The following is a 25,852-nucleotide window of genomic DNA, read 5'->3' on the forward strand; positions in this document are numbered from 1 at the left end:
CCCGGCAACCCCGTACTTGCTTTCGGTGTGGCCTGTTGGGGCATCAGGCTGCCTGGTGCTCGGAGGCTGCAGTCGCTCCTGTGAACCTGTTCCGGGAGGAGGATTTCCCGCCGCTCCCTGTTGGGGTGGATTCCGTGGGCAAGGATGTTGACGTCCCGCTGGCTGCTGCGGCTCCCCCTGCGTCGCCCGGCGGTCCTCCTAATGGTGCGGCCCCTCCTCCGGGTGTTCCAGTGCCGTCGGCTGATCTTCCTGCCCCTGTCGCTGTCCCAGCAGCTCCTGGGGGTCTTCCAGATGGTCTCTGCGTGTCGTCGACGTCTTCGTCTTCCTCGTCTCCTGCTGCTGCGATTGGACTTGCGCCCTCGCCGGGTGTCTCTGCTGAGCTGGGTGCTGGGGGGGCTGTGGAGCATCCTGTTGTGTGCAGCCCGGTTCCCTCTGCGGTTGAGGCTGCTGCCGTCATGCGACGGGCATCGGTTCACATGGCTTGTGAAGCCCTTGGTTCTGGGTCCGCCTCCGGCTCTGAGGATGTGTGGCTGGAGCCCAAGCAGTCCCGGCGTTCTTCTACTGCTTGAGCTGATGTGGAGGATTTCGACGCCGGTGGGTCTTCGGGCGATGATGTGGTGGATTCGGGTGCTTCGTTCTATGTCGATGGTGGTTGCTGACGTCCATGTGCCTGCTGATGACGACGATTCTGCTTATGATTTACCTCCTGTTCTTTCTTCTGCAGAAGGTTCTCCGCAGTGTGGGTGGTCGCTCCTCCGGACGTCGGTGGTGTGGGTGCTGGTGCGGGCCGCGACCTCGTGCTGGTGCTGAAGAAGGATGCTCGACGTTGGGGGTCCCTGCAGGTGACACGTCCGGTGGTTGCCACGGGGCTCTGTGGGGCTGCCAAGGAGGCTACCAGTGCGCTGCCCGTTGCTCGGCCCCGTGGGGGAAAGCACCTCCCAATCGTCTTGGCCTCCGGCGTGGCGTATGATGGGAAGCAGAACCCTTTGTCGTTTCACTTTGTTGATTGCGTGCAGCCTGTTCCGTGGTGCCCCTCGTCCGTCTGGGTTCTGCAGGCTCGGTGTTTTGTTGTGGGTGTGCTGGACTTGATGACTGATCCTCGTACGGTCACACAGTCACCCAGTTCCGGAAAACATCATGTTGCTTTGGGAGGCGTATTGTGTTCGTTTCCCGGCGGCGGAGTGGCCGGAAAAGTATGAATAATTTGAGTAGTTTGTGTGATTGCTGTGTGTTTATTGTGTGAATGGGACCTGTGGTATGTTCTGCTATGTGTTATAATTTATTGTGCGCCTTTCAGGCCGGTGTTATGTTTAGTTTTCTCATGACCCTGTTTATTGTGTTTCTTATATTTCTTAACATGCTTTGCGTGTAGCTATACCACTCACTGATTATCTGTTCCTTTGAGTCTGTTGTGTTATGTGTCCCTCTGGCTATGATGTTTGCCCTATTGTGTTCTGTGCTTGTGCCTCTCCTTTTATTTCTTGCACGGCCGGTGGTTATTTGTGCGTGTTCTTGTTTATTGTTTGTGTTGTTATTATGCCAGGTGTGGCTTATGTTTGTTTCTTGGCTTGTATATTTTTATATATATTTTTTTGTTATCCTAATGCTTTCCCAATGTGTTATGATTGTTTTGTTTTATGTGTTATTATGTTTTGTGTATTGCTAGCCTGTTTACGCTATTTCCTCTTGTGTTCTGTTGATGTTTGTTGTTTTTGTGCTGTGCTGTCAGTCCTTCTGGCCGGTGGTTTTTTGTTTTGATTATTTTGTTTCTTCTGTTCTTTTTATTGTATTTATTGCCTTATACTTGCATGTAAAAAAAAAAAAAAAAAAAAAAGTTCAACTTGCAAGGTGGATGTCCAGTTAGTGATTTTGATTCGCAATCTCCCTAGAATTTGTTGATTGATAGTGTAGAGGGTGGGATTTTTGTTTTATCTGGAGCATACCAGGAGAGGGTTTATGGCTAACCCTATGGAGAGGTTTTTTTCAGAAGTTCTTGTATTCCCCGAGCCCGGCCTGGGGCCAGGCTCGACTTGTGATAACTTGGTTCAACAGGCTGTTGCTTGGAGCGGCCCGCAGGCCCACAAGTCCACTAGAGACTGGTTGGTCCGGCACTTCTTGCAAGAACCTGTCTAAGTGTCTCTTGAATACATCCACCTTTGTCCCAGCAATATTTCTAATGCTTCCTGGGAGGGTGTTTAACAGCTGTGGCTGATGTTCAGACAGTGTTCTCTGATTGTGCCTATGATACCTCTATATCTCACTGGTTCTCATTTCCTTCAGTACCTTTCGCTCCAGTATGTTGTTATTCTACTGCACAAATTTGGGACAAGGCCCTCCAGTATTTTTTTTTGGCATAAATTAATTGAATTATTAGTTAATATTAGTACTTTAAATTGAATTTTCATTGTCTTACTTTGTAAAATATAATGTGTACTGCCCAAGAAATGGGTATGGGGTGCATAATGAGTAAACTCAACTCGAACTCTAGTGATAAATTACACTCTATTTAGTTATTTCACCTTTCAGTAAGGGGAGTAAACTGGATGTTACTCGCTTTATTAAGCCAAAATGTAAAGATTGATTTTGACTGATGTTCATCTGTTTAGTTCAACTATTTTTGTAACAATTTGTGTACCTTGTTACAGAAGTAGTTTCTTATTCTGAATTTGACAACTGTAATGATTTTAACATCATTGATAAATGTACCTTGCAAATCTAAATCTAATACTTGAGTAAACATATTATAACTTCTGAAATATCATATTATTATGACTCTCTTAGGTAAAAAATTTACTATACATTTATGTAAACTAAACTAAATGTGACAGTGTCAGACCACGGAGGAAGAATCGAAACAGGAATTTCCTTAAGTACTTTCGTATATTAATACATCTTCAGAAGGAATGAAGATGTATTAATATATATACATAAGCTAAACATGTGTGCGCGCGCGCGCGCGTGCAAAACGAACATTTATGCATAAAGTTATGACTGATTAAATAACTTTGTTCATTTACGTGTATTATGACTACAACGCTGATCTTAACTAAATTACTGAAGGATTATGTGAGGTTGAAATTATTATTCCTGAATAAATTATTTGTATAATGAACGTTCTGAGTTTACCACCTTATGTACTGTTATTAACTGTTTATGTACAGTGGATGTTCTAACATCATCATTCACTACAGTGTGTATGTAACTATAGCATCAGTATACTCTAGTAACTGGTGTTCCAATACCAAAGTTTACACCTTAAATAACTCTCATTCCAGCAACAAGCGATATTAGCCTAGCATGAAACCATCCAGCCTTTTAGCTTGCACAAAACTCGGGCTTCTATGTCAGTAACTCGCATAGACAAGAAAAAACAGGGGGGGGGGGGATTAGGAGTCGAAGTGAATTTTACAACCCGTTCTCGCACTTTCTTACAGTCAATATTGACTTATTAAATAAGTGCATATATAACATACTAATTTATTGTGAATATTTTAGTTTACCTTGAAAAGCTTCATAGAAAACACCGACCTTACCTAACCTTCTTAGTATGTTAAGATAAGCATCTTATTGCTTCGTAATTACAATTATTACTTAACCTATACCTATAATAGGTTAAGTAATAATTGTAATTACGAAGCAATAAGATGCTTATCTTAACATACTAAGAAGGTTAGGTAAGGTCGGTGTTTTCTATGAAGCTTTTCAAGGTAAACTAAAATATTCACAATAAATTAGTATGTCACATATGCACTTATTTAATAAGTTAATATTGACTATACGAAAGTGCGAGAACGGGTTGGAATTTTAATGCAACTTTCAAAGTCAGACAAGAAATTTGCGTTTTCTGAAGGACATGGACGAATGGAATGGAATTTCAATGGACGAATTTCGCCTCTGTCTGTCTGTCTGTCTACGCGTATGCATGACTCTTCTCCCCTCCCCCCCCCGTCTATATATAACAAAATGCCGTCTAAATTCGGCGATAAATGCATAGATGTTATTTTTTTAAGGAACTTCTACTCTCTCGATTGGAATATTGATGCACACTAATAGCCCAATTTAAAGCTGGTATAACCGCTGACTTAACATAAGCACACAAATTTAACCGCCAACACCAACGTGCAGAACCTCCTGACAACACCTTAAAAAGCGTCCAAACTGAATTGCATCGTGGAGCGAAGGCAAGATAGCTCATATTCCATGACAAAACCTACACAGATATAATTATTTAATCTGCCCGAAACGCTGCGCGTACTAGTGGCTTTACAAGATTGTAATTACTATCCTATGTATCCTCACAATCCCAATGTACCTTCTTGTATATAAATAAATAAAAATAAAATAAATAAATAAATTTATGAGAGAAGGGGGGGGGCCCGGTACACCGTGGAGGCCCGACATTTGACTTCATTACGCCCGACACCGGATTTCAGCCGAATTCAAAGCTGGAAAAAATGGAGACCCTGAGTATGTGCAAAGATCATTTACTGCTAGAATATGCTCACTAAAACATCGAAATTATGCGGACTGATATATTAAATGTATATTCTCATGAGCGCAGGCGGGAGAGATACATAATAATTTACACGTGGAAAATAGTAGAGGGGCTGGTCCCAAACCTGCACACAGAAATAACATCACATGAGACCAGAAGACATGGCAGGATGTGCAGAATACCCCCGTTGAAGAGCAGAGGTGCAACAGGTACTCTGAGAGAGAACTATCAACATCAGAGGCCCGAGACTGTTCAACACGCTTCCACTACACATAAGGGGCATAACTGGCCGACCCCTCACAGTTATCACCCGTCACAGTTCAAGAGAGAACTGGATAAACACCTGCAAAAAATAACTGATCAACCAGGCTGTGACTCATACGTCAGGCTGCGAGCAGCCGCGTCCAACAGCCTGGGTGACCACTCCATCAACTAGGTGACCTGGTCAGAGACCGGGCCCCCCTACTCCCCCCCCCCCCCTCCGAATCATCCAAAGGTACCCGACCCGGGACTTCATTAATGACGTTGAATGTATCTGTATTTACTAAAATTTTACTCAGAAATCATTTGAACTCTGCAATCATTTTCAGTTTAATTATAAGCCAGGCAAGATCCCGTTTTCACTTTCTAAATCGGATATTTGAATTAGAAACCCTGCAATACGCTCTAAATCGCTTTAAAACCCTCACAGTGTTATTCTTCAATCCGGCGCACAAGAGTAGCCTGGCTGGACCTCTCGCCTCCACACACAGATGTTGTCATTCCAGCGAGGAGTAAAAATATATATATATATATTTTTCCCCATTTTGTTCGTTCACTATTCACATAATTTTAATTCGTTCACATTCTTCCATTTACATAGACAACGATTTTTGTTATCAGGTTCTTTGACTTTTGTTTCACTGGAGATGGTTCATTGTGAGTTGTGAAGCATCGCGCCGAATGAAAGCCCGCGAGTCGAATCCCGGGACTTTTTTTTTTTTTTTTAGTTCATTTTGTTCACCTTTGTGTGTGAACCTCACCAGCGCGGCTGGCCGTTGTGATAAACAATTTGGTGTGGGGGTTCGGATCCTGGCCGGCTGAGGATTGACCGGGTGCCAATCCTTAACTGTAGCCTCTGTTCACCCAGCAGTAAAATGGGTACCTGGTTGTTAAACGATTTGGCGGGTCGTATTCCGGGGGAAATTAGGAATAAAGACCTGCCCGACACGCTACGCGTACTAGTGGTTGTACAAGAATGTAACAACTCTTGTATATATATTTGAAAAAATATATAATTGTACAGCACTTCAATCACCTACTTTGGGTGAAGGCTCACTCACTCACTATGTACTGGAGCAGATCTCTGATCCTGTCACGGCGGGACAGGATTAGAGCCTGTGTGCGCTCACACAGTAGAGCACGCTCACAATGTGTGCTCACGTCGGCAGAAGAGGGAAAAAACAAATGGGCCTAGCCGCGCTGGTGATAAACTCCAGGGATGTCACACGCCATGGTTCAGCCTCGTCTCTTGGTTATCTTGAGGTTATCTTGAGATGATTTCGGGGCTTTTTGTGTCCCCGCGGCCCGGTCCTCGACCAGGCTTCCACCCCCAGGAAGCAGCCCGTGACAGCTGACTAACACCCAGGTACCTATTTTACTGCTAGGTAACAGGGGCATAGGGTGAAAGAAATTCTGCCCATTGTTTCTCGCCGGCGCCCGGGATCGAACCCGGGACAACAGGATCACAAGTCCAGTGTGCTGTCCGCTGGTCCGGTGGCCCCCATAGGCCATGATTCTCTCGTCTCATGGCCCCCATAGGCCGTGATTCTCTCGTCTCTTGGCCCCCATAGGCCGTGATTCTCTCGTCTCATGGCCCCCATAGGTCGTGATTCTCTCGTCTCTTGGCCCCCATAGGCCGTGATTCTCTCGTCTCATGGCCCCCATAGGTCGTGATTCTCTCGTCTCTTGGCCCCCATAGGCCGTGATTCTCTCGTCTCTTGGCCCCCATAGGTCGTGATTCACTCAACTCCTGGCCACTACAAGACGCAAGTCTTCAAGTGACCAAACTCTTCCTTGGAAAACACAGACTTTAAAATTAATTAAATTACGACATTCGTATCAGTTCCGGAAAATCATGCCAAGTGTTACACCTTATTGAGCCACACCGCAGCTCCAGCCTGGAGTCCATATTTAGCTAAACACAAGACAAAGTTAGAGAAGATTCAGCGGTATGCCACCAGGCTCGTCCCGGAACTGAGAGGTATGAGCTACAAGGAAAGGCTAAGGGAGCTGAACCTCACGTCCATGGAAAACAGAAGAGTAAGGAGAGACATGATAACCACCTACAAAATTCTCAGGGGAATTGACAGGGTGGACAAAGACAAACTCTTCAGCACGTGTGGGACACGAACAAGGGGACACAGGTGGAAACTTAGTACCCAGATGAGCCACAGAGACGTTAGAAAGAATTTTTTCAGTGTCAGAGTAGTTAATAAATGGAATGCATTAGGCAGTGATGTGGTGGAGGCTGACTCCATACACAGTTTCAAGTGTAGATATGATAGAGCCCAATAGGCTCAGGAACCTGTACACCAGTCGATTGACAGTTGAGAGGCGGGACCAAAGAGACAAAGCTCAACCCCCGCAAGCACAATTAGGTAAGTACCGCTTTAAGGGGACGCGGCACAGGTACTGAGGTCCCCCCCCCCCCCCTGCCATGCTCAACTACTCCAGTGCAAGACGAGACAAAACAAAAGTTCCCTCCCAAGAGGTAATCAAATACCTTGAAACAAGCAACAAGATCTGAAGAAAAAAAAAATATTTACTGAAGTAGATAAATTCTCAGAGCGAACAGCAGTTCATTAAATCAGGAGTAAGGGGGGCGGTGAGCCCCCAGCAGGTGGAGAAGTGCACAGCAGCAGTTGGAAGGAAAGACATAGGTGGTAATCTACTATCTACCCGTGCCAGAGTCTGGAGAAGGAGAGAAATAGGCGGTAATCTACTATCTACCAGTGCCAGAGTCTGGAGAAGAAGAGAAATAGGCGGTAATCTACTATCTACCTGAGCCAGAGTTTGGAGAAGGGGAGAAATAGGCGGTAATCTACTATCTACCATAGCCAGAGTCTGGAGAAGGGGGAGAAATAGGCGGTAATCTACTATCTACCACAGCCAGAGTCTGGAGAAGGAGAGAAATGGGCGGTAATCTACTATCTACCATAGCCAGAGTCTGGAGAAGGAGAGAAATAGGCGGTAATCTACTATCTACCAGTGCCAGAGTCTGGAGGAGAGAAATAGGCGGTAATCTACTATCTACCACAGCCAGAGTCTGGAGAAGGAGAGAAATGGGCGGTAATCTACTATCTACCAGTGCCAGAGTTTGGAGAAAGGAGAGAAATAGGCGGGAATCTACTATCTACCAGTGCCAGAGTCTGGAGAAAGGAGAGAAATAGGCGGGAATCTACTATCTACCAGTGCCAGAGTCTGGAGAAAGGAGAGAAATAGGCGGGAATCTACTATCTACCAGTGCCAGAGTCTGGAGAAGGGAGGCCAGAAAAAGGTCCCAGAAAACCCCTCACCAAAATTCGTGAGCAATGTTGGTGATGGGAACACTGGTGATGGGAACACTGGTGATGGGAACACTGGTGATGGGCACACTGGTGATGGGCACACTGGTGATGGGCACACTGGTGATGGGCACACTGGTGATGGGCACACTGGTGATGGGCACACTGGTGATGGGCACACTGGTGATGGGCACACTGGTGATGGGCACACTGGTGATGGGCACACTGGTGATGGGCACACTGGTGATGGGAACACTGGTGATGGGAACACTGGTGATGGGAACACTGGTGATGGGAACACTGGTGATGGGAACACTGGTGATGGGAACACTGGTGATGGGCACACTGGTGATGGGCACACTGGTGATGGGCTGGGAAGGTTCCCAGTGAAGGGGAGGATCTTAGTGACGTGAACTACACGGTAGGTGGGACAGGTCCGAGGAGGATATGGAGGAAACTAAGAACAAGTACGAGATGTGAGCAGCACCACAAGCGGAGGGCAAGAACAGGAAAGCAACAACACGATCAGTGGGCAAGAACAGGGAAGCAGGAACACAAGCAGCGGGCAAGAACAGGGAAGCAGGAACACAAGCAGCGGGCAAGAACAGGGAAGCAGCAACACAAGCGGCGGGCAAGAACAGGGAAGCAGCAACACTAGCAGTGGGCAAGAACAGGGAAGCAGCAACACAAGCAGCGGGCAAGAACAGGGAAGCAACAACACAAGCAGTGGGCAAGAACAGGGAAGCAGCACGACAAGCAGTGGGCAAGAACAGGGAGGCAGCAACACAAGCAGTGGGCAAGAACAGGGAGGCAGCAACACAAGCAGTGGGCAAGAACAGGGAGGCAGCACCACAAGCAGCGGGCAAGAACAGGGAAGCAGCACCACAAGCAGTGGGCAAGAACAGGGAGGCAGCAACACAAGCAGCGGGCAAGAACAGGGAGGCAGCACCACAAGCAGTGGGCAAGAACAGGGAGGCAGCAACACAAGCAGTGGGCAAGAACAGGGAGGCAGCAACACAAGCAGTGGGCAAGAACAGGGAGGCAGCACCACAAGCAGTGGGCAAGAACAGGGAGGCAGCACCACAAGCAGTGGGCAAGAACAGGGAGGCAGCAACACAAGCAGTGGGCAAGAACAGGGAGGCAGCAACACAAGCAGTGGGCAAGAACAGGGAGGCAGCACCACAAGCAGTGGGCAAGAACAGGGAGGCAGCAACACAAGCAGTAGGCAAGAACAGGGAAGCAGCAACACAAGCAGTGGGCAAGAACAGGGAGGCAGCAACACAAGCAGTGGGCAAGAACAGGGAGGCAGCAACACAAGCAGTGGGCAAGAACAGGGAAGCAGCAACACAAGCAGTGGGCAAGAACAGGGAAGCAGCAACACAAGCAGTGGGCAAGAACAGGGAGGCAGCACCACAAGCAGTGGGCAAGAACAGGGAGGCAGCAACACAAGCAGTGGGCAAGAACAGGGAGGCAGCAACACAAGCAGTGGGCAAGAACAGGGAGGCAGCACCACAAGCAGTGGGCAAGAACAGGGAATCAGCAACACAAGCAGTGGGCAAGAACAGGGAAGCAGCAACACAAGCAGTGGGCAAGAACAGGGAGGCAGCACCACAAGCAGTGGGCAAGAACAGGGAGGCAGCAACACAAGCAGTGGGCAAGAACATGGAGGCAGCAACACAAGCAGTGGGCAAGAACAGGGAGGCAGCACCACAAGCGGAGGGCAAGAACAGGGAGGCAGCAACACAAGCAGTGGGCAAGAACAGGGAGGCAGCAACACAAGCAGTGGGCAAGAACAGGGAAGCAACAACACAAGCAGTGGGCAAGAACAGGGAAGCAGCAACACAAGCAGCGGGCAAGAACAGGGAAGCAGGAACACAAGCAGTGGGCAAGAACAGGGAAGCAGGAACACAAGCAGCGGGCAAGAACAGGGAAGCAGGAACACAAGCAGCGGGCAAGAACAGGGAAGCAGCAACACAAGCAGTGGGCAAGAACAGGGAGGCAGCAACACAAGCAGTGGGCAAGAACAGGGAAGCAGCAACACAAGCAGTGGGCAAGAACAGGGAAGCAACAACACAAGCAGTGGGCAAGAACAGGGAAGCAACAACACAAGCGGAGGGCAAGAACAGGGAAGCAGCAACACAAGCGGTGGGCAAGAACAGGGAAGCAGCAACACAAGCAGTGGGCAAGAACAGGGAAGCAACTCAACAGGTCAGTATATCATATCAATCTGTCGAGGCTTTCATCTAAAAAGCATCTATATAGCTTCCTGCAAGGAGTGCCAGACCAACCAGGCTGTAGTGGATAGGTGGGCCTGCGGGCCGCTCCAAGCAACACAGCCTGTTGGACCAAGCTCTCACAAGTAGATCAACTCCCAGCTAGAACCCTCTCCAGGTAGGATCCATGTAACTGAGCTTTCACTAGTGACTTGCTCAATGTACACACCTCTTGTCCAATCAGCACTGGTTTTCGAACCCCCATAACCCAAGTTTAAAACCCCACCAGTTCATTGGATATGAGAAGCATTAATGTACACGAATGCAAATCAATTTACTAATAAGGGAGTAGAGCTAAAAGAATGGATGCCACAAAAGCCACAAATTATTGCAATTATGGAAACAAAACTATAAGCGTTATAGAGAACACGATCTTTTCCAAGAGGTTACCAGGTAATATGGTGAGGTTACCAGGTAATATGGAATGAAGGGCGAGCAGTGGGGGGGAGGGCTGGCCTTACTGTTACTGCTCAACTGCAGCTTTGAGGAAAGAGAATTATTTGACAAAACTGGTCAGTAGAAAAACATGGTAGGAACTGTAACTATGAAGATTGTGCTAGCTGGTATTTATAACCCCTCGATACACAGAAACTCTCGAGAAGAATACGACCAATGCTTTGAGACTTGCCTGAAAGTAATGGTGGACAAGATACCAGTACTTTAGAATTATAACCACGCCTAGCATAGAGGGTTGAGTAATGAAGGGGTTAATTTTCACCCAAGGGGGTGAAAAGGCACAGAGCCCCAACCTTACGGATACAGCTCACACGCACTTCTTGAGGCAACATATCACAGAACTGACAAGATGAATGGGAGGAGGAACCACCAGACCTTGTACGTGCCCAAAACGAGGCATATGGTTATCTTGAGGTTATCTTGAGATGATTTCGGGGCTTTAGTGTCCCCGCGGCCCGGTCCTCGACCAGGCCTCCACCCCCAGGAAGCAGCCCGTGACAGCTGACTAACACCCAGGTACCTATTTTACTGCTAGGTAACAGGGGGCATAGGGTGAAAGAAACTCTGCCCATTTTTTCTCGCCGGCGCCCGGGATCGACCCCGGGACCACAGGATCACAAGTCCAGTGTGCTGTCCGCTCGGCCGACCGGCTCCCACTCCCAAATGGTGAGAAGACCTGGAAGGTAGAAGGTAAGAGGTGCCTCTAGGAGCTAGTGTCTACTGCAGTAGTGCCGTCGCCTACACAGTGAGGGCACGAGAGGCGGTCACACCAAGGAGTAAGCCACCAGGAGACAAAAAGTGAGGGGAGAGAAGTATCAGGGGAAAGCACCAAGCCATTACGACTGTATAGCACTTGGAAGGGATCAGGATAAGGATTTGGGATGGGACGGCAGGTAGGAATGGTGCCCAAGAAGTGAAATGATGAAATTCATATCCCGGAAATGTGCTGTTGCCAGAGCTGTTTATCCTAATCAAAAATGAAACAGACGTGAAACGCGTATGGTTCAATAGAACATATGGTTCAATAGACAATGCAGGGAAGAGATGGAAAGGCCCAAAACATGCATGGAAAAGTTACAGAAAACCCGGAACAGAGGAAGATATTAGAGGAATCTAATCCAAATCTGCACACTGAAATTCCTTACAAGGCAAGGAAGCATGGCAGGAAATGCACAATAGCCCCATTGACCAATCAGGAGTACAATGAGTACTCTTGAGTCGATACTATAAACATAAGGACACCATAATCTTTAAGATGTATAATTAGTTGACCTCTTTCGGTGTTCAAAAGAACTCGATAAAACACCTCCGTAGAGTACTTGATCAATCACACTGTGGTTCCTACGCTAGACTACATGCTGCAGAGTCCAACAGGAAAATTAACCAGACCATTAACCAGACCATCATCCAGGAGGCATCATGGTCTGAGACCAAGGTTGTGGTTACTCGAAACCATCTCAAGGTAACCTCAAAGCTGACTGTCAAAAAACACTTGATTTTATTCCTCCTGAAAATCTACTGGAAATAGAAGGTGGAATACATCGAATATGCTGAACTGGATCAGGAAGTACCTGCCAGAGAGAAAACAAAGAGTCACTATGAGAGCAAAAGGTGCCGAGCTAGAGGGGGGGGGGGGGGGGGGTAACAAGATTCGTCTCGATTCGAGACTTCGGGACATCGAGACTTCGGGACATCGAGACTTCGGGACATCGAGACAAATATATGTGAGTAACTTTCCCGTGGGAGTGAGCTTGAACTTGTGAAAGTTCGTAGATGATGCAAAATTATTGAAGACTGTAAAACCTGATGATGAGTGGGAGATAATTAGAGACTGATGAGCTCTAAGAGTGGGAAGATAAATGACTTAGTGTTCAACCTCAACAAATATACATTATTATATTGGTTGGGTAATCAAAGACCAAAAACAATCTAGAGCATAAGGGAAATGAAACTACAAACCTTTGTGACTGAAAAAGATTTGGGAATGGATATTATTCCTGCACTAGAGTTATATATAAACACAATAACATCAGCGGCATATGGAAAAGTGACTCTGAATATTCTGTATTAATGTGACACGTTCCCATTCGAAGATAATTAGGGGGGGGGGGGGTCCGTTGGTTACTTCCTTAGTTCGTCTAGAGAGAGTACGGAGTACTTTTGGGCAACATGGTCTTATAGAGGTATCTCTAACCTCTCTTAACGAGCCCCTGTGTAGACGATGTCGCAGTAACGTGGCTGGAGATATGATGACCAAACCACACGTCAGAAAATAGAGAAACGACGACGTTTCGGTCCGTCCTGGACCATTATCCCGACGTGTAAGGACGAAACGTGGTTATAATTTTCTGATGTGTGGTTTGGGCATTATCAAGCCCCCATTTCAGTGGAGTTATTTTGCGTATTTTACCAGACATCTTTCCCGTGTGAGGAAATAATACCGTGTACACACTCGAGGACCAAGGGTTACCTGGTTGATACCTGGTTGATGGGGTTCTGGGAGTTGTTCTACTCCCTAAACCCACCCCGAGGCCAGGCTTGTGAGAGTTTGTTCCACCAGGCTGTTGCTTCTAGCTGCCCGCAGGCCCACATACCCACCACAGCCCGGTAGTAGTAGTGGGGATATATAACCCTCCACCAAACGACAGAAGATCCCGGCAAAAGTGTGACAGAAACAACATGGCAGTTAACAATATAATTGAGAGGACAACCTCTGCTGCCTGTAGAATTCGATCCCATCTGCTCATCATGGGGGACTTCAATCACGGAAGGATTGACTGGGAGAACAAGGAACCGCATTGAGGAGAGGAAACATGAAGAGCTAAACTATTGGAGGTGGCAACAAAGAACTTTTTAAGCCAGCACGTCAGGGAACCCCACAAGAATGAGGAGGAAACAACGAACCAGCGAGACTCGACCTAGTCTTCACTCTGAACGACTCCGACATAAGGGAAATCGGCTTCGAGGCCCCAGTAGGAATGAGCGACCACAGTGTACTGGTGTTTGAGTATCTGGTCGAAGAAGGGTTAATGTACTCAAGGAAGGAACCTGAAAACCAGAGGCCGGCATTCCAAAAGGGAAACTATGTGGAGATAAGAAAATTCGAAACATATATAACATGGGATACAGAGCTCAGGAGAATGACGGCCCAAAACATGATGGAATACATCGCGCAGGACGCAGCAGACAAGTTTATCCCGGTTTAATAGGAAAAAAATTAAATGCAGATGAGAAACTCATGGTTTAATCAGAGATGTAACCTAGCAAAGCAACTAAGTAAAAGAGCATGGAGAAACTATAGAAATAACAGAACACTTGAGAGCAGAGGTTACCATATTGACAGGAATGAATACATCAGGAGTGAGAAGAGAAGCAGAAGGGCAATACGAAAATGACATAGCAAACAAGACAAACACTCAACCTAAATTGCTGCACAGCCACATCGGGAGAAAAACAACAGTGAAGGAACAGGTAATGAAACTGAGGACAGGGGCAGACAGATTCACATCAAACGACAAGGAAGTGTGTGTGAGGAACTCAATAAGAAATTCCAGGAGGTCTTCACATTAGAGCAAGGAGACGTGCCACAGATAAGAGAAGGAATAGTTAACCAGGCACCACTAGAAGAGTTTGGGATTACCAGTGGGGATGTAAGGAAGTGTTTGTTAGAATTGGATGTGACAAAGACTATTGGCTTGGATGGAATATCACCATGGATACTAAAGGAAGGAACAGAACACGGTGCCTGCCACTCTCATGGTGTATAATAAATCACTGGTAACAGGTGAACTGCTAGATATTTGGAAGACGGCAAATGAAGTCCCGATATACAAGGGGATAGACAGGAGGAACAAAACTACAGGAGTGTACCTAACTTACATACCAAGCAAGTTGATAGAGCAGATTGTGTGAAAAATGCTAGTGGAACATCTGGAGTGAAGGAACTTTCTGACTCAACATCTGCATGGGTTCAGGGATGGCAAGTCATGTCTCACAGGATTAATTGAATTCTACGATCAGGCAACAAAAATCAGGAAAGAAAGAGGATGGTGGGCAGACTGCATATTTTTGGATTTCCAGAAAGCCTTTGGCACAGTACCCCACCAGAGACTAGTGCAAAAGCTGGAGATGCAGGCGGGAGTGAAAGGGAAAGTACTCCATTGAATAAGGAAATACCTAAGTAACAGAATACAGCGAGTCACTCTGAAGGGTGAGGCCTCAGATTGGAGAGGAATCACCAGTGGAGTCTGGCAGGGATCAATCCTTGGCCTTATTCTGTTTCTGATATATATAAATGATCTTCCAGAAAATACAGAATCGTTCCTCTCAATTTTTGCATCATCAGCAAACAATATGGGGAGGATTAAGACGGAGGATGATAGTACGAGGCTACAAGATGACCTAGACAAACTGAAGGAATGGTCCAACAAATGGTTACAAAGGTTCAACCCGAGTAAATGTAAGGTAATGAAGCTAGGCGGAGGAAACAGGAGGCCAGACACAGGATACCGAATGGGAGATGAAGTCCTTCATGAAATGGACAGAGAGAAAGAGCGAGTTCTAGGAGTTGATATCACACCAAACCAATCTCCTGAAGCCCACTTAAAAAGAATAACGTCTGCGGCGTATGCAAGGCTGGCTAACATCAGAACTGCCTTCAGGAACCTGTGCAAGGAATCATTCAGAACCTTGTATACTACATATGTAAGACCAATCCTGGAGTATGCAGCCCCAGCATGGAGCCCGTACCATGTTAAGCACAAGACAAAGCTGGAAACAGTTCAGAGGTATGCCACTAGGCTAGTCCCAGAACTAAGAGGCATGAGTTACGAGGAAAGGCTGCGTGAAATGCATCTCACGACACTGAAAGACAGAGGAGACATGATCACACCCTACAAATTAATCAGAGGAATTGACAGGGTAGATAAACTGTTTAACACGGGTGTAACACGAACAAGGGTACACAGGTGAAAACTGAGTACCCAAATGAGCCACAGGGACGTTACAAAGATCTTTTTCAGTGTCAGAGTAGTTAACAAATGGAATGCATTAGGCAGTGATGTGGTGGGGGCTGACTCCATACACAGTTTCAAATGTAGATATGATAGAGCCCAGTAGGCTCAGGAACCTGTACGCCAGTTGATTGACAGTTGAGAGGCGGAACCAAAGAGCCAGAGCTCAACCCCCGCAAGCACAACTAGATGAGTACTCGAGACCACACCCTGCAGTATGCTGAAGGTGTGGAGTATGGCGTTCTTCTTCCCAACCACTTGGGCTGGACGGTAGAACCACGGTCTCACTTCAAGCAGGTCGGCGTTCAATCCCCGACCGTCCAAGTGGTTGGGCACCATTCCTTCCCCCCGTCCCACCCCAAATCCTTATCCTAATCCCTTCCCAGTACTATATAGCCTTAATGGCTTGCGCTTTCCCATTATAATTCACTCTTACACATCAAGAGACATTATAACTTCTGAACAGTTTGTGTGAGAGCAGTAACACTCCTCCGTACAGACATGCCGCCAGCCCATAATGGAAGAGGTAGGATATACCTCTGCTCAGGTCTATGGAATGTGCAATAAAGGCCTACGGCCGTTATGGCTATATTGGACGTGAGCCAATAAGGCCGGCATGCTACCAGCGTCAAACGGAAATCGCCCACCTCAATTTCCGTTAATCTTGAATATTATTAATAATTATTAATGACAGGATTATGAGATGCTGTGGTGTATAAAATAATAATAAGTTGCAGATATGTTGGTCTGTGTTAATATTACTACTGGGCAGAGAAGGCACTAAGCCAGTATGATTATGTTGAAGAGAAAATAGTTTTAGTTGGATTATAAAACCTTCTCTGGCAGAGCTTGCAGCAACAGCCTTCAACTTCTCAGATTAACTTCCGTCAGAATAGTTTCCCTGGAAACTTTTGGCTCGCGGTAAACATCGCTCTAAGATTTAGTGGAAGATGAAGCAATATATGTGACTGTGTGAACAGCTACGTCCTCGTTATTCTTTGGATATATATATATATATATTTTATATATTATATATATATATATACACACACACACGCACACACACACACACACACACACACACATATATGTCGTACCTAGTAGTCAGAACACACTTCTCGGCCTACTTTGCAAGGACTGATTTGCCTAATAGGCTGAGTCATTTTCTTTATTTTCAATAAATTGTTTCTAGTTGGTTTATTTTAAATATTTGTATTATATTATATTAAAAACAGAAATTATTGATTTTGTTATGTTAGTTTAGGTTAGGTTAAGTTAGGACCACGGCGGGACCCCAGGACCACGGCGGGACCCCAGGACCACGGCGGGACCCCAGGACCACGGCGGGACCCCAGGACCACGGCGGGACCCGAGGCCCTCGGCGGGACCCGAGGACCTCGGCGGGACCCCAGGACCACGGCGGGACCCCAGGACCACGGCGGGACCCCAGGACCACGGCGGGACCCCTGGACCACGGCGGGACCCCTGGACCACGGCGGGACCCCTGGACCACGGCGGGACCCCTGGACCACGGCGGGACCCCAGGACCACGGCGGGACCCCAGGACCTCGGCGGGACCCCTGCGACGTTATTCACATCAAAATGGAACTCTTCCCCCTCGCTGTTCTGAGCGATAAATTAAACTTAATGGAGACGTAAATCGTGAAGATTTCCAAAGAAGAGTTCAAAATAACATTTAATTTTAGGCAAACCTCTTCAGGAAATATATGGTTGGCAATATGTCGGAAAATATTATGTTCGCAAGTTCTGCCCAAGCGTTCACATGAGCAATTTGGCACCTGGGCGTCGCCTCCCGCTCTCAATACGGGTCTGCGCATCTCTCTACCCACTCAATACACCATTTTGTAGGTATAGATTATTATGATGTATCTTTTTTGCTTGTATTCCTAGGAGTATAACCAGAGGGCTCTTGGCCGGTCACTCTCTAGAGTGGAATACTGTTGCACAGTGACACTGTGCTGGATGACAGTGACACTGTGCTGGATGACAGTGACACTGTGCTGGATGACAGTGACACTGTGCTGGATGACAGTGACACTGTGCTGGATGACAGTGACACTGTGCTGGATGACAGTGACACTGTGCTGGATGACAGTGACACTGTGCTGGATGACAGTGACACTGTGCTGGATGACAGTGACACTGTGCTGGATGACAGTGACACTGTGCTGGATGACAGTGACACTGTGCTGGATGACAGTGACACTGTGCTGGATGACAGTGACAACAATGTCAAAGCTGGAGAAACTGCTGACCTGGAGAGCGTACAGAGAGCCTTGACTGCTAGAATCCACTCGGTAAAATATCTAAACTACTGGGACCGACTAAAGAGTCTAAATCTGTGTTCTGTACAGCAGGCAAGTTAAACTGAGGGTCCCCCGAGGGCCATATGGGTCACATTTACTACTTAATTGAAGTCATTTAATATAAATTATTGCAGAATACACACAGAAATCACAATAGCGTGATATATCAAATGCACATCAACAAGGGCCGTGATGAGGGTTCGAACCTACGTCCGGGATGATCCCAACATTCCAGACGCGCAACATTCCCAACATTCATTCAATCCCAACATTCCAGACGCGATCCCAGACGCGCCTTAGTCGACTGCGCCATGACATGGTTAAAAGAATTGCAACCTGGTGTGCTACTGCCCTCACGAGGATCCCGCAGCTTCTCCGAAGCACTAGCGTTATCTTGAGGTTATCTTGAGATGATTTCGGGGCTTTTTAGTGTCCCCGCGGCCCGGTCCTCGACCAGGCCTCCACCCCCAGGAAGCAGCCCGTGACAGCTGACTAACACCCAGGTACCTATTTTACTGCTAGGTAACAGGGGCATAGGATGATAGAAACTCTGCCCATTGTTTCTCGACGGCGCCTGGGATCTAACCCAGGACCACAGGATCACAAGTCCAGCGTGCTCCCCTCGGCCGACCGGCTCCCAAATGAGATGAGAGCGTAGAGATGAGCGTTCCTCATAGATTCCTCATCGTACATTCGAACCCTCATCACGGCTCTTGTAGATTTGTTCATTTGATATATCAGGCTATTGTGATTTCTGAGTGCATTGAGGTAAGGGCGAAGAGGTGGAACAGCTTGTTGACAGAGCCCGGGTGCACGGGGGGAATTGTGTGAAACTCTGGTTTGTGTCTCGGAGAGGCTGCAGGAGCCGTGAGAGAGCAGTAGCAATCCCGGTTGCATTTTTTTTTTTTTATGTCGTGGCGCAGTTGCCTAAGGCACGTCTGGGATCATCCTGGACATAGGTTCGAGCCCTCATCACGGTCCTTGTGGATTTGTTCATTATTGAACAATATTTGTATTGCTTAAACTTAGAAATATACAAGGTGTATACAAATGGTTTAGCGGGTACCCACATTGTTGAATGCAAAGTAATAAAGTAGTTTGAAAAAAAAAATACATTTTAAACGGCAACATTCTATGTTACATTCTATGTAAACTCTATGCAACAGCAAAAAATACATTGTACACAAATTACAAGTTAAAAATGAACATATATTTACGACTATCCAATCATTTCTAGTGTTTTGTCCTGAGGCTTGACACCTCTGTTTAATGACAATTTTTGCTATGTTTGGCTGAAATGTCTGTGCAGTTCCCACTTTGATCAGATATGACAAGTGTTGATCAGTCAGCCTTGTTCTCTGACAAGTTTTTGTTCATTTCACGAAGGAAAATAACTGTTCACACACACATCGGTAGAACAATATACCCCAAATCCTTGTGACAATGTTTAAGGCATTGATCTATATCAATGTTTATTAACTTTCTGAAGTTTTTAAACTTTTCAGGACGGTACGAGAAGAAGCCAGGTATCCCCACTTGAAGATACTTCGCTCTGAGTGTAGTATCAGACTGCATCTCTAATAGGTCTGTCTGCAGGCTTTCTTCCGCCTTGGCAACATCCAAGATGAATGGTGCTGAGAATAATGCAAAGTGGTGTTCAAAAGATGAGAAATAACGAAATCTTTCCTGAAATTCCTCTGACAACAGCTCCAGGTGACTGTTACACTTAATGTTTTTCACCTCTTTGCACTTAGGCAAATGAAGTCATTTAATAATATTTAAAACTAAATTTTAAACTAACTAAATTTTCATTTGACAACTGTGACTTCCATAAGTTTAGTTTTGTAATGAAGCTCTTGATGTCATCATAAAGATAATTGATGAGTTTGTTTTTGCCTTGTAATTTCAAATTAAGATCAGTTAACTGTGCAGTAATGGCCACAGCAAGAGCCAGATCCTGGAGCCAACTTTCTTATTCTATTTCCTCCGTGTTTTGACCTTGCCTCTCCAAAAACATAATTATTTCTTGACTCAACAAATACAATCTTGTGAGCACTTTGTGACAGGACAACCCGCAGACTTGGGTGTAGACTGGACCACCGGTAAACTGGTCATCCTTATCTTCCAACACCTGGCTCACTTGGGTGTAGACTGGACCACCGGTAAACTGGTCATCCTTATCTTCCAACACCTGGCTCACTTGGGTGTAGACTGGACCACCGGTAAACTGGTCATCCTTATCTTCCAACACCTGGCTCACTTGGGTGTAGACTGGACCACCGGTAAACTGGTCATCCTTATCTTCCAACACCTGGCTCACTTGGGTGTAGACTGGACCACCGGTAAACTGGTCATCCTTATCTTCCAACACCTGGCTCACTTGGGTGTAGACTGGACCACCGGTAAACTGGTCATCCTTATCTTCCAACACCTGGCTCACTTGGGTGTAGACTGGACCACCGGTAAACTGGTCATCCTTATCTTCCAACACCTGGCTCACTTGGGTGTAGACTGGACCACCGGTAAACTGGTCATCCTTATCTTCCAACACCTGGCTCACTTGGGTGTAGACTGGACCACCGGTAAACTGGTCATCCTTATCTTCCAACACCTGGCTCACTTGGGTGTAGACTGGACCACCGGTAAACTGGTCATCCTTATCTTCCAACACCTGGCTCACTTGGGTGTAGACTGGACCACCGGTAAACTGGTCATCCTTATCTTCCAACACCTGGCTCACTTGGGTGTAGACTGGACCACCGGTAAACTGGTCATCCTTATCTTCCAACACCTGGCTCACTTGGGTGTAGACTGGACCACCGGTAAACTGGTCATCCTTATCTTCCAACACCTGGCTCACTTGGGTGTAGACTGGACCACCGGTAAACTGGTCATCCTTATCTTCCAACACCTGGCTCACTTGGGTGTAGACTGGACCACCGGTAAACTGGTCATCCTTATCTTCCAACACCTGGCTCACTTGGGTGTAGACTGGACCACCGGTAAACTGGTCATCCTTATCTTCCAACACCTGGCTCACTTGGGTGTAGACTGGACCTCCGGTAAACTGGTCATCCTTATCTTCCAACACCTGGCTCACTTGGGTGTAGACTGGACCACCGGTAAACTGGTCATCCTTATCTTCCAACACCTGGCTCACTTGGGTGTAGACTGGACCACCGGTAAACTGGTCATCCTTATCTTCCAACACCTGGCTCACTTGGGTGTAGACTGGACCTCCGGTAAACTGGTCATCCTTATCTTCCAACACCTGGCTCACTTGGGTGTAGACTGGACCACCGGTAAACTGGTCATCCTTATCTTCCAACACCTGGCTCACTTGGGTGTAGACTGGACCTCCGGTAAACTGGTCATCCTTATCTTCCAACACCTGGCTCACTTGGGTGTAGACTGGTCATCCTTATCTTCCAACACCTGGCTCACTTGGGTGTAGACTGGACCACCGGTAAACTGGTCATCCTTATCTTCCAACACCTGGCTCACTTGGGTGTAGACTGGACCACCGGTAAACTGGTCATCCTTATCTTCCAACACCTGGCTCACTTGGGTGTAGACTGGACCACCGGTAAACTGGTCATCCTTATCTTCCAACACCTGGCTCACTTGGGTGTAGACTGGACCACCGGTAAACTGGTCATCCTTATCTTCCAACACCTGGCTCACTTGGGTGTAGACTGGACCACCGGTAAACTGGTCATCCTTATCTTCCAACACCTGGCTCACTTGGGTGTAGACTGGACCACCGGTAAACTGGTCATCCTTATCTTCCAACACCTGGCTCACTTGGGTGTAGACTGGACCACCGGTAAACTGGTCATCCTTATCTTCCAACACCTGGCTCACTTGGGTGTAGACTGGACCACCGGTAAACTGGTCATCCTTATCTTCCAACACCTGGCTCACTTGGGTGTAGACTGGACCACCGGTAAACTGGTCATCCTTATCTTCCAACACCTGGCTCACTTGGGTGTAGACTGGACCACCGGTAAACTGGTCATCCTTATCTTCCAACACCTGGCTCACTTGGGTGTAGACTGGACCACCGGTAAACTGGTCATCCTTATCTTCCAACACCTGGCTCACTTGGGTGTAGACTGGACCACCGGTAAACTGGTCATCCTTATCTTCCAACACCTGGCTCACTTGGGTGTAGACTGGACCACCGGTAAACTGGTCATCCTTATCTTCCAACGCCTGGCTCACTTGGGTGTAGACTGGACCACCGGTAAACTGGCCATCCTTATCTTCCAACACCTGGCTCACTTGGGTGTAGACTGAACCACCGTAGGGGGGCCTCGTAGCCTGGTGGATAGCGCGCAGGACTCGTAATTCTGTGGCGCGGGTTCGATTCCCGCACGAGGCAGAAACAAATGGGCAAAGTTTTTTTCACCCTGAATGCCCCTGTTACCTAGCAGTAAATAGGTACCTGGGAGTTAGTCAGCTGTCACGGGCTGCTTCCTGGGAGTGGAGGCCTGGTCGAGGACCGGGCCGCGGGGACACTAAAAGCCCCGAAATCATCTCAAGATAACCCTCAAGATAACCGGTAAACTGGTCATCCTTATCTTCCAACACCTGGCTCACTTGGGTGTAGACTGGTTATCCTTATCTTCAACACCTGGCTCACTTGGGTGTAAACTGGTCATCCTTATCTGCAACACCTGGCTCTCTTGGGTGTAGACTGGTTATCCTTATCTTCCAACACCTGGCTCACTTGGCGCTGGTTGACAGCTCCGCCTCTGATGTAGTTCACTGTCTTGGTCACCAAACTAACCACATGATCCAGGTTGAAAATCTTTGAACACAAATTTTACTGGTGAATAATGCAGTGAAAATAATGAATCTGGATGAGTTTTCTATTTGTGTTGATAACTTGGCGGCGATACCGTTATCTCTGTCAACCATGTTGGCAACACCGTCGGTAGATAACCATGCAAGTTTACTCGGATCTAAACCCCAAGTCTTGCAGAACCTGCTGGACTTTCTCCAAGAAGTCCTGGGTGGTTGTAGTGTCATACACGGGGATCAGTTCAAGCAGTTCTTCATCAATATTACACACACTATCACAGGCCCTGATGACGACCCCGAGCTGTGCTATGCCAGTCGTGCCAACCGTCTCATCAATAGAACACATCAAACTTGATGATGCGGCCTTCAACTGTTGTGTCAAATCACCCGACATTTCATCACTCCGTTCAGCAACAGTGTTCCTGGTTCATGAAATATCTTTGAGTAAGTGTACTTCTCTGGACACACAGCTTGAGCCGTTATTACAAGACATTGCTTTAAGACATCTCCTTCACTGTAAGATGTCTCCCTCTCATGGCGATCATTGAGTTCACAGCTGGCAGTAAGGGAAGAGTTCACAGCTGGCAGTAAGGGAAGAGTTCACAGCTGGCAGTAAGGGAAGAGTTCACAGCTGGCAGTAAGGGAAGAGTTCACAGCTGGCAGTAAGGGAAGAGTTCACAGCTGGCAGTAAGGGAAGAGTTCACAGCTGGCAGTAAGGGAAGAGTTCACAGCTGGCAGTAAGGGAAGAGTTCACAGCTGGCAGTAAGAGAAGAGTTCACAGCTGGCAGTAAGGGAAGAGTTCACAGCTGGCAGTAAGGGAAGCCACATTCCTTTTATCAAATGTTCGTAAAACAGGTGTGTTGCTGTCTCAAGTTAGCCTTCAATTCGTTGAGTCTTGAGACACACACACATTGGACATTCATATATAACGTAAGTTCGATGATTCGTTTCATAATGTCTTTTCAAGTTGTAGTCTTTTAGCGTGGCAATGCTGTTGTTGCAAATTAAACATTGTATCTTTACATTCACCGTTGTGCAAAAATATTGTAATTCCCATTGTTCTGGAAACACTCGCTCTTCTTCGGTCGAACTACTTGGGCTGGACCGCAGAGCGACGGTCTCGCTTCATGCGGGTCGTCGTTCACTCCCCCGACCGTCCAAGTGCTTGGGCACCATTCCTTTCCCCCCGTCCCATCCTAAACGCTCATCCTAACCCCTTTCCAGTGCTATATAGTCGTACTGGCTTGGCGCGCTCTCATGATAATTCCCTCCCTCGCCCTTCTTCGTTCAGTTTTCTTTTCCTCTTAGCTGGAGGAACACGACCCATTTTAAAGATGATCTGGAATCTGAAAACTAAAAAAATAAAACGAAAAATAAAATCACTGGTTAAAAACTGAAACAAAATCTAGGCCAGAATAACAGTTAATGTTATGTCTATTTTGAGAGGTCTTAACTCGCTTGCTCACAGCTGCATTCGTGTTCCTTTTGTGCTTTTGAAATTATTAAAAGGCGATTGATTAAATTATGAAAACTGGAATTTTGGCCGTTATATGACCAAATTACAATATCTCTTGTGAGGGCCGCAGGTGGGATAATAATTTACATGTGGAAAATAGTAGAGGGGCTCGTCCCAAACTTGCACACGGAAATAACACCACGTGAGACCAGAAAGCATGGCAGGATGTGCAGAATACCCCGTGTGTACTCACCTAGTTGTACTCGCCTAGTTGTGCTTGCGGGGGTTGAGCTCTGGCTCTTTGGTCCCGCCTCTCAATCGTCAATCAACCGGTGTACAGATTCCCGAGCCTACTGTACTCAATCATATCTACATTTGAAACTGTGTATGGAGTCGACTTCCACCACATCGCTTCATGCATTCCATCTGTTAACTACTCTGACACTGAAAACGTTCTTTCTAATGTCTCTGTGGCTCATTTGGGTACTCAGCTTCCACCTGTGTCCCCTGGTGCGTGTTCCACCCGTGTTAAATAATCCATTCTTATCTACCCTAACACACAACCTATGTGACACAGGAACAGTGACACAACCACTGGACCATGATATGCAGGTTATGCATCATGGTCCAGTGGAATGGACCATGATATATAACCAATGGACCAAGGAATGAAGGTCCTGTTACCTCCCCTCCACTGGACTTCGAGATAATAGTCCTGTTTACCGTCTGAATGCTTGGAGGGCAGGAAAAGATGGAAAACGAAGCCATGAGGATTATCCTCGGATGTCCCCGTACAACTAAATTACTAAACATGAGGAAGGAACTGAATATTTCGTGTGTAAGTGATCGTATCACTGAAATTAATGCTTTAATTGGTATCAAGATGCTTCAGTTAACCCACCCTAACCCCTGCACTGAAGCCCTCCAAGCCTTCTTCCTTGAAGGTCACCATCCCTCCAAATGGATTACCAAAACTGCCACTGTGCTCATAATGTATAATATTCATCACCTCCTCCAAAAGAGACAACGACACTTTCCTGCCCCCATGGGAGATCACTCCTTTCCAAAATACTCTCCCCCCTTTCCCACCCAAAAAGTTGATTAAAGAACAGTCCTTGCTTCGACAAGAAGCTAAGTACAATGCCTTAAGCCAAATTGATGCTTTAGTCAGAGAGCGCTCCCTTTCCCAGATTATTTACACTGATGGCTCCTTGCACCAGTCCCATGGTGCAGCTGGAAGTGCAGTTGTTGTGACAGAGAGAGATGGTTCCTTCTCCCATGAGTGTGGAGCGCGTCTAAGTAACTGGGCCTCCACTCTTCAAACAGAATTGGTTGCCATAATCTTGCACTCGAGCGCGTATATGAATCCAAAGTTGACACGCTAATTTTAAGTTACTCCTTGTCATCCATGACTGCCCTCAGCTCCCCAAGGCATAACTGTGACGTGCTTATCTCTGAAGCTTGACACAGATATAATGTAAT

General features: G+C 46.8%; 1 protein-coding gene across 1 annotated transcript; it reads left to right on the plus strand.

Moving 5' to 3' along the window:
- Positions 1-612: 612 nt before the first annotated feature.
- LOC138368429 (uncharacterized) lies at positions 613-18,168 on the plus strand. Its single transcript, XM_069330941.1, has 5 exons — positions 613-739; positions 8,525-10,248; positions 12,061-12,231; positions 16,628-16,702; positions 17,731-18,168. The coding sequence occupies exons 1-5, from the start codon at positions 613-615 to the stop codon at positions 18,166-18,168; spliced, it is 2,535 nt and encodes an 844-aa protein (XP_069187042.1).
- Positions 18,169-25,852: the final 7,684 nt, after the last annotated feature.

This window comes from Procambarus clarkii, chromosome 25 (assembly GCF_040958095.1).
Source record: "Procambarus clarkii isolate CNS0578487 chromosome 25, FALCON_Pclarkii_2.0, whole genome shotgun sequence".
Lineage (NCBI taxonomy): Eukaryota > Metazoa > Arthropoda > Malacostraca > Decapoda > Cambaridae > Procambarus > Procambarus clarkii.

What these genes read in the sequence shown, in the direction of transcription:
- LOC138368429 (XM_069330941.1), top strand. Translation starts at nt 613, where the DNA reads ATGTGGTGGATTCGGGTGCTTCGTTCTATGTCGATGGTGGTTGCTGAC. An exon ending in ACAGGGAAGCAACTCAACAG is followed by an intron (nt 10,249 to 12,060) that starts GTCAGTATATCA and finishes GGTGTTCAAAAG; the next exon opens with AACTCGATAAAACACCTCCG. An exon ending in CTGGAAACTTTTGGCTCGCG is followed by an intron (nt 16,703 to 17,730) that starts GTAAACATCGCT and finishes GTCACTCTCTAG; the next exon opens with AGTGGAATACTGTTGCACAG.